General features: G+C 41.8%; 1 protein-coding gene across 1 annotated transcript in view; it reads left to right on the top strand.

Moving 5' to 3' along the window:
* Positions 1-300: 300 nt before the first annotated feature.
* ISM1 (isthmin 1) overlaps positions 301-9,368 on the top strand; it is an 85,952-nt gene continuing 76,884 nt past the window's right edge. The window contains exon 1 of the mRNA XM_037129277.2: positions 301-540. Within this exon, the coding sequence (XP_036985172.1) occupies positions 403-540 (138 nt within the window). The 5' untranslated portion in view covers positions 301-402. The remainder of the gene's footprint in view (positions 541-9,368) is intronic.

Below are 9,368 nucleotides of genomic sequence, written 5' to 3'. Positions count from 1 at the left end.
TGTGCGCTCCGGGGCTCGGCTGCGCCCGCCCCGCCGCCGCCTCCACTGCCCCCTGCCCGCAGGGTGATCCCCTGCCCGGCCTGGGTCCCGGGCAGCCCCCCGTCCCCGCCGCTGCAGGGAAGTGCCCGGGTTTGCTCCGCAGCCGGCTTGGACGCCCCCGGCCCCGCCGTGGCTCCGCCGTGGTGCGGTGGCGGCGGCGGAGGCGGCGGCCGCTCCTGCTCCCCCGGCCCCGCGCGCCCTGCCGCTCCCAGCGCCAGCCCCGCCGGCCCGGGGAGCTGGGCCCCGGCGGGGGCCGAGGCGGGAGACGCGCTGCCGGGCTCCCAACCTCCGACTCCTCCTCTCCCGGCGCCGCCACCACCGCCGCCCGCCGCGCCGGGTCCTAAAGCCGCGCGTCTCAGGAGGATGGTTCGTCTGGCGGCCGAGCTACTGTTGCTGCTGGGGCTGCTGCTGCTCACTCTGCACATAACGGTGTTGCGCGGCACCGGAGCCACGGACGGGCCGGAGGCGGCCGCTGGCAACGCCAGCCGGACCCAGCTGCAGGTGAGTGCATCGCCGGAGAGGGGCGCGCAGGGACTTGGGTGGCTGGGCGCAGAGCTAGCGCTTGATGGATGCGAGGACGTGGGACCCCGCCCCACCCGAGAACAACTGTTTTGGCAGCAGTTTTTGCCAGGGCAACCGTTCTGAGGCGGAGCGGGGATACTACGCGTTGGAAGGCTCGACTTGGCTCCGACGTCTGTCGGACGCGCTCCTCCAGGTCTGACACAGGTCAGATATATGGGGGTGCGAGGCGCGCAATGGGCAGAGGAAGTGTGGAGTATGTATGTGTTCGGTTTGGGGTGCTGCCAGGCTTTGGTTGCCCTTTAGAGGCCGAGTAATATTACTCTGGGAGCGGAGGGGGCGGGGTTGCGGAAGGAGATTTTGTAGGATATTATCCCCAAACTGGCTTTGGCAGAAGAGCCCGGGTGAGTCTGCCCCTTCAGAGAACAAGGAGAGTAGCCAAACATCCTCTCCTCGCACGCGGTCCCACGATATCTCTCGTGGGCCTCTCCAGAGGCTCCAGAGTGCGGTCTTGACCAAGCGGAGGGCGAGGAGTCAAGGCACCTGCGGAGCTTTGGCTCGCGGTCACTTGGGACTTCTAACCTCAAAGCAAAGACTTCTGCCCCATGCTCCGCCCCTGGTGAAGGTTGCCTTGGGAATGGAAATGGGGTCCTAAAGATCGATTTCTGCTAAGAGCTCCGGGGATGTGAGGGCGGGGTATGGTCGCATATGGGGAGTGAGCATCAAACAAAAGTGGAGTTCCGATTTGCGAGTAAAGGATTGCCCAGGTAAGGATTTCCGGCCGCTACCTTGGAAAGCGCTTTTCCCTGGGTCTAGGGGAGTGACAGCTGCCAACCTGGGGCCTGGGTAAAAGTCTGCAGGGATTTTCTCAGGAAGCAGCGGGAATTCTCTGGTTCCTAAAGTCTCCTTCTCAAATTAGTCCCTCTAAATCTCTATGCTCTGCAGTGTCGAGATAAATTTATGTTTATTGTTTCTAAAGGATTTTACAATCATTGTTCCCTTTTTTTTTACCTATTTATGTAATTTGTTGCAGAAAAACCTTATTTTTAAAGGGAGAGTTCACTTCAACACTTAAAACAGTGCTTACTATGCTACTGTTTTAAGTGTTGTACAAAATTTAACTGATTTAATGAGGTACTATATAATTAATATCCCCTTTAACAGATGCAAAAAATTAATGAAGTACAGAGAGGTTAAGCAACTTGCCAAAGTTCACACATTCCAAGCTCTTAATTAATTACACCAAGTTTTATCTCCACCAGGGTGTTACAAACTAAAGCAAGGCAACCTTTGCACACAAATGCAAAACAGGGAATGGAAAGGAGGTATGCACCCCAGAGCTGAAGTTTTTCTTAAATTTAGGACACTTCTGAAAATGGCCTCATGTTGTGGGGTTCTCTTGCCTTCTTCTGTGGGCAAACAGGTATAGGGACAGAGTGAAGTGATTCCTTTGGGAAAACTGAAGATATTGCCATTCTGTAGCCCGGTACACCCACCAGTCATGCAGGAATAATACTTAATATCTTCAAGATTTCTGGAAGTCATATTTTATACATGATGCTTTCTTTCCTCATGGACTCATGAAAAAGCTGTAACAGTGATGTTCTGTGGAAAAGTAAATTTGGCAGATTTCTTTATGAGGTGCTTGCTATCATTAGAAGAACCCGGGGCCAGCCTTTTCTGCCTGAACAGTAAGGAAATGAGAGAAGCAGCTGGTGGAAGTGGGAACTGTGAAGGGGAAGTGGATTACATTCTCCAAAGGGCTTTTGGCAGAAGAACTGCCCCAGGAGAGCAGAAGAAATACAGGATTTAGAAAGAGTACTTCTCCTAGGAATAACCTGGGTCCCAGAGAGCTACTGACCCACCAGCTTTAGTTCTTCTTATAGAAGCATTTAGTTATTCTGTCCACCGAATGCACATATCCAGGCAGAATGATGAGTTTAACAGTTCAGTTCATAATTTTACCCTCTTTTGTAATTTGTTATTATAAAAGTTTTATAGTCTTCCTGACTAAAGTTATTTCCTTGGCTCTCTGACCCCCTAAAGGTATTAGGATTCAGATGGAGAATGTATGTTCCAGCAAGTGAGGAGGTCTGCAAAAGACATTTGTTAGCCTGTTTACAGGCTCCAGAAAGCAAATTTGCTACTAGCAGGTGTATCTGAAAATGAAAGTATGGATGCTATATTCTTTCTCTTTACTGGATATTTTAACCTACCTTAAACTCCATTAAAATGTATTAGGTCTGTTACCTTAAGCTGCTAAAATCATTCTTTGCAACTGAAAAATTAACCCTTATGCTACTTTTTAAAATTATCTCTTCTTAATACATTCTAAAATTTGAGGTTGGAGTCAGAAATATGAACTGGTAGGTTTATGTGCCCAAATTGTAGTGTATTGTGGGATCATTTAAAAAGAGATACACTCTTATATTTAAGATCTGGTGACTTTGACATATCAAGGACACCCAATAAAATACTAGTAAGAATAATAATAATAATAATAATAATAATAATAATAGCTAAGATTTGCAAATTGCCTCTGTATGTCAGACACTGTTCTTAACACTTTCAATATATTAATTTTTAAAATCCTTGCAAAAATGCCACAAAAATTAGGTACTATTGTTATCACTGTAACACATAACAAAAAAAGTGAGGTTAAGTAACTTGCCTAAGGTTGCACAGCTAGAAGCTGCTTAATTTGTTTTTGTTATTTTATAATGTTAAAATACTTTAGGAATATTTGTATTCCAAGTTCTTGGAAAAGTCATCATGTTGACTACAAGAGAGAAAGCCTTTTGACAATTTACATTTTCAAACACATCTCAACAATTTTATTGTGTAAAATATGAACATACCTATATGTACACATACATTAATACATCATATATACATTCACACATATAAACACACACACATACATGGCCTACCGTGATTTTTTATGGTAGTTCCAGCATGCTGGGGGATAGATTTCTGACTCTCTGACTGTCTCTGTACTGGAGGTGTGCTGTTATGAGGGGCCAGTAAAATGCCTTGAGCACACCACCTCGATTGGTTATGTCGTGAAAATAATGATGTTATTCCTTAAACTACTTTCAGTATTTTAAAATACATAATAAAAAATTATATAGTTGTTTGCAACAGCTGCATAAGATGCAGAGACACCAACTTTATTCACTTTTGAATGAAATCTTATCTCACTGAAATAAGTTTGTCTCACATGGATCAGATATGCAGATTAGTTCTTTCATATGTCTTTATAATAGTAAGAAAATAATTATATATAATAAAAACAACTTGAAAGACAGAACATCTCAAAATATATAACCCATAGGTAGTAGTAATAATAACACCTATTTTACTTGTAATTCAAATAAGTGGTTCTCTCTACTAAATCTCAGTCAGATTTAAAACCATGAATTTCTATAGATTTTAAATAGTAAAGCTAGAACTCATTAAGACAGTACTGAAGCAAGTATTTATAAAACAAGTATTTATAAACAAGTATTATAAAACACCAAATTGGTTATTTTTACATTAACATTAAAACAAACCAAACTCTGAAATGTGACTAAATGCCTTTCTTTTCTATGTCCTAACTACCATCTTAAGCACACTTTACCCCTTTTATCCCTTTAGTTGCATTCAGTAAACCAACTTGGCTTCTTGTACTCACTGCTGCTCTGAGTACATCTGAGGTTCATCTTAGTTACTTACAGCAACAGAAGCAGAAGAAACATTTATTTGTACTTAATAAAAGTAAGGTTCCTTACAATGACCCTCTAGGACAGGTAGTATTTATATACCCATTTCTCAGATGAGGACATTGAGGCCTGGAGACATCTGGGTAACATGCACTTGGCCACACAGCAGTGGTGGGACAGAGCCAGGATTCAGACCCAGGCAGGCTGACTGTGGAGCCCAAGTTCTCATTCCAGTCCATCAACAAGACTCCTCAAGCTCTGACTCAAGTCAACAGCCATTGTGTTTCTTGTTTTGTGACTTGCCTGCCAATTTTCCAAATAGGCTGTTTGCTCTTATCCCTGCAATTCTTTATAATTTATGGATAACTGTCCCACATAGCTATTCTGCATAACAAACCACCCCCAAACTTAGTGACGTAAAACAGCCACCACTTTATTTGCTCATGAGTTTGTGCATTAGCAGCTTCTCTGGACTAGCCTGGGTGGTTCTGTTGATCTTGCCTTAGGACTACTCATGTGGTTATAGCCTTCTGTTGCCTTGACATGAGCTAGATGGTCCAAGATGACTTCTGTTTGGTGTTGGTTGTCACTTTGGCTGTCTTTCATTATGGTCCTTAATCTTCATGTCTTCATCTATTTTTTTGTCTTTTATTTATTAATTTTAGAGAGAACTAGGAAGGGGAGAGGAAAAAAACATTGATTTGTTGCTCCACTTATTTATACATTCATTGGTTGAATCTTGTGTGTACCCTGACCCAGGGATCAAACCCAATGTTCTTCGGAAGAATGTTCCACCCAACTGAGCTACCCAGCCAGGGCCTAGCCACATGTCTTTACATGGCGAACTCACAGCAGCAAGAGACTAAAAGCAGAAGTTGCAAGGCCTCTTGAAGAACTTGTACAAAGTCACTTCAGCCACATTTTATTGGCCAATCAAATCACTAGATCAGCTCAGATTCTGGGGGAGATGAAATAGTCTCCTCCTGATGGCAGGAACAGCAAAGTAACACTGCAAAGAAGCAACTGCACTGGGGTGGGAGGAATTACTATGGCCATCTTTGCAAATTATCTACCATATTGACCTTTGGGCTCCTATACTTTGTAAATGTTTGGACCCATATCACACTCATCTTTTAACATTGTTCATGCTGCCTTTGACCATGCAGAAACTTTCCATTTTTAAATGTAATCAACTGTGAATCATTTTCCTTATGACTCTTGGTTTTTTGCCTTATTATAAAAGTTTCCATCAAGCAAAGATTGTCAAAATTTTTTAAATATATTTTTTCTAAGACCTTTAATTTTATTCATTGTTTTTGTTAGTTTAAGACTATGACATACTTTGAAGTTATTTGTGGGTTTAAGGTTTAAAATAAAGCTGTAATTTTGTTTTTCGTCCAGTAAATAGCCACTTGTCCTATCATATTTGTTAAATACTCCATTCTACATTCACAGATACAGAATAACACTTTTGTCATATACTAAACTTTTCACATATACTTAAATCTGTTTCTTGACCTTCATTATTGTCTATTTATATATCAACATTACACTACCTTCATTTAATGTAGTTTCATAGAGTGTTTTATTATAGTAAATTTCCTTTCATTTAAAAAAATCTGTCCGAGGTCTCTCACTCAGCCTTAGCCATGGGGGGTTACAGCTTCTGAAACCAGGCAGGGCAGTTCCCAACAGTGCCTGGAACATCTTTTTCCAGAAAGCAAGGAAATGATCAAAGAATGATGAGGACGTGTCAAAAGAACCCAGAGGACTTCCAGCCAAGATGGAAATATAGGCAGACATACTGTGCCTCCCCACACAACCAAAATAAGGACGACAATAATTTAGAAACAAAATAACAACCAGAACTGACAGAAAATTGAACTGTATGTTAGTCTGACAACCAAGGAGTTAATACAGACACATTCATCCAGACTAGTAGGAGGGGCAGAGTCGGGTGGCTGGGCAGAAAGGGGTCGAGGCAAAAAAAGCGGTGGCACTGGGCATGCAGGCAGCAGCTGACAAACCCTGGGTGTACAAGATGGCAACGGGCGGACCCCAGACGTGAAGTGGCAATGGGCAGACCCAGCGAGGCAGCAAATGTGAAGTGGGGCACAGTGCGCAAGGCAGGTGGCTGACCGGCCGATCCCACATTGGCACACAGATAGACCAGGCAAAACTGGGGAGCAAGACAGACCGACCACACAACCCAAGGTCCCGGCATGGGGAAATAAAGCCTCGAAACACCAATGGAAAATGCCTGTGGGGGTCCAGGTGCTCGGAGAAACTCTCAGACTCACAGGTTTGTTGGAGAGACCCACAGGGTCCTAGAATGTTCACAAGCCCACCCACAGCACCAGAAGGGCCCAGTTTGCTTGGGGGAAGCGGTGGAAGGGACTGAAATCCAGCAAAGAGCAGAGCAAGTGCCATTGTTCCCTCTTGGACCCCACCCCCACATACAGCATCACAACACAGCAACAGGGGTTGCCTCGCCTTGGTTCTGCCCCTCACTATGTAGCAGGTGCACCAAGGCAAAAAAAAAAAATGGCCCAAACAGAAAAACAGATCAAAGCTCCAGAGTGAATACAACTAAGTGACAAAGAGATAGCCAACCTATCAGATGCACAGTTGAAAGCACTGGTGATCAGGATGCTCACAGAATTGGTTGAATTTCGTCGCAAATTACATGAAAAAATGAAGGCTGCACTAGGTGAAATGAAGGAAAATGTACAGGGAAACAATAGTGATAGGAAGAAAACTGGGACCCAAATCAATGGAGTGGACCAGAAGGAAGAAAGAAGCAACCAAACAGAAAGGAATGAAGAAATAAGAATTTTAAAAATGAGGAGAGGCTTAGGAACCTCCAGGACATCTTTAAACATTCCAACATCCAAAATATAGGGGCACCAGAAGGGGAAGAGGAAGAGCAACAATTGGAAATTTTATCTGAACAAATAATAAGGAGAACTTCCCAATCTGGTTAAGAAAATAGACTTCCAGGAAGTCCAGGAAGCTCAGAGAATCCCAAAGAAGTTGGACCCAAGGAGGAACACACCAAGGCACATCATCATTACATCAGCCAAGATTAAAATGAAGGAGAGAATCCTAGAAGCAGCAAGAGATAAGGAAACAGTCACCTACAAAGGAGTTCCCATCAGACTGTCAGCTGATTTCTCAAAAAAGACCTTGCAGGCAAGAAGGGGCTGGAAAGAAGTATTCCAAGTTATGAAAGGCAAGGACCTACATCCAAGATTGCTCTATCCAGCAAAGCTTTTATTTAGAATGGAAGGGCAGATCAAGTGCTTCTCAGATAAGGTCAAGTTCAGGGAGTTCATTATCACCAAGCCCTTATTATATGAAATGTTAAAGGGACTTATCTAAGAAAAAGAAGATAAAAAACATGTACAGTAAAATGACAGCAAACTCACAATTATAAAAAAAACACCACACCTAAAACAAAAACAAAAGCAAACTAAGCAAACAACTAGAACAGGAAAAGAACCACAGAAATGGAGATCACATGGAGGGTTATCAACATGAGAGTGGGAGGAGGAAAGAGGGGAAAAAGGTACAGAGAATAAGTTGCATAGATGATAGGTAGAAAATAGACAGGGGGAGGGCAAGAATAGTATGGGAAATGTAGAAGCTAAAGAACTTATGACACATAGACATGAACTAAAGGGAGGGTGTGGGTGGGAAGGGTGTGCAGGGTGGAGGGAATGAAGGGGGAAATGGGACAACTATAATAGCATAATGAATAAAATAAAATTTTAAAATCTTTCTTAAAAATTCTCATAAAATGTCTTCTTTCAAATAGACTAGAATTATTCCAAAAGTCATTGACATTTTAATGGAAATTTCTTCATATATTTTTGGTTAAGTTAGAATTTTTTAAGATAAAAAAATTACTTTTAATTAATAGTGTTGTAATAGTGATTTAACACACCAAAAATAATTTCATTGTTTTACCATTTTCTTTGTGATTTATATAAGATGATACAAGGTCCCTTAAACTATTCTAATCTTTTTTAATTCTTTTTTTGTTTTGCTGCTCTGATTGGTTGTTTTCTGCTACCTTGTCTTCCAAATCACTAATTCAACCCTCTTCTTCATCCAACCTACTGATTTCAATTTTTAATACTTTCATTCAGGACCTGATCTAGACATCTATTTATTTCTTGAGTAAAATTTTATAGTTCTTTTCATTTTTCACATTTCTTTTACAAGCTATTTTCCAGGTTTGATTATTCTTGTGAATAAGGTTTTATTTTCTGTTATATTCCCCAATCTGTTAGTTCTGGAATCTAGCAAATCTATCTTTACATGCTTACAGTTTCCTTGGTGAATACATGAAAGCTAGTAGTATCTATTCAGTAGTGCTACCATTATAGTTTCATGACATGAGTTAGAAATCTTTTTATTTTTTTCAGTGCAGAATTTTATTTTTTAAATCTATTTTATTGATTATGCTATTACAGTTGTCCTATTCCCCCCTGTATTCCCCTCCACCCTGCACACCCTCTCCCACCCAGATGCCCCCCACCCTGTCAATTCATGTCCATGGGTTGTAGATATAAGTTCTTTGGCTTCTACATTTTCTGTACTATTCTTAACCTCTCCCTGTCTATTTTGCACCTACCATTTATGCTACTTATTTCCTGCACATTTTCCCCATTCCCCTCCTCCTCTTCCCCACTGATAACCCTCCAGGTGATCTCCATTTCTGTGGTTCTGTTCCTGTTCTAGTTGTTTGCTTAGTTTGTTTTTGGTTTTGGTTTTTTAAGGTTCAGTTGTTGATAGTTGTGCATTTGTTGTCATTTTACTGTTCATATTTTTTATCTTCTTTTTCTTAGATAAGTACCTTCAACATTTCATATAATGTGATATAATTGTCATATAATTGGTGTGATATAATTGGTGATGTCATATAATTGAAATGTCATATAATTGGTGATGAGGAACTCCTTTAACCTCACCTTATCTGGAAACCACTTTATCGGCCCTTCCATTCTAAATGATAGCTTTGCTGGATAGAGTCATCTTGGTTGTAAGTCCTTGCCTTTCATGACTTTGAACACTTCTTTCCAGACTGCAAGGTTTGTTTTT

This window comes from Artibeus jamaicensis, unplaced genomic scaffold, assembly GCF_021234435.1.
Source record: "Artibeus jamaicensis isolate MK-2021 breed Jamaican fruit bat unplaced genomic scaffold, CSHL_Jam_final contig_685, whole genome shotgun sequence".
Classification (NCBI taxonomy): domain Eukaryota; kingdom Metazoa; phylum Chordata; class Mammalia; order Chiroptera; family Phyllostomidae; genus Artibeus; species Artibeus jamaicensis.
The sequence above is the reverse complement of the archived record's forward strand: the minus strand, read 5'-3'. Positions and strand labels throughout refer to the sequence as shown.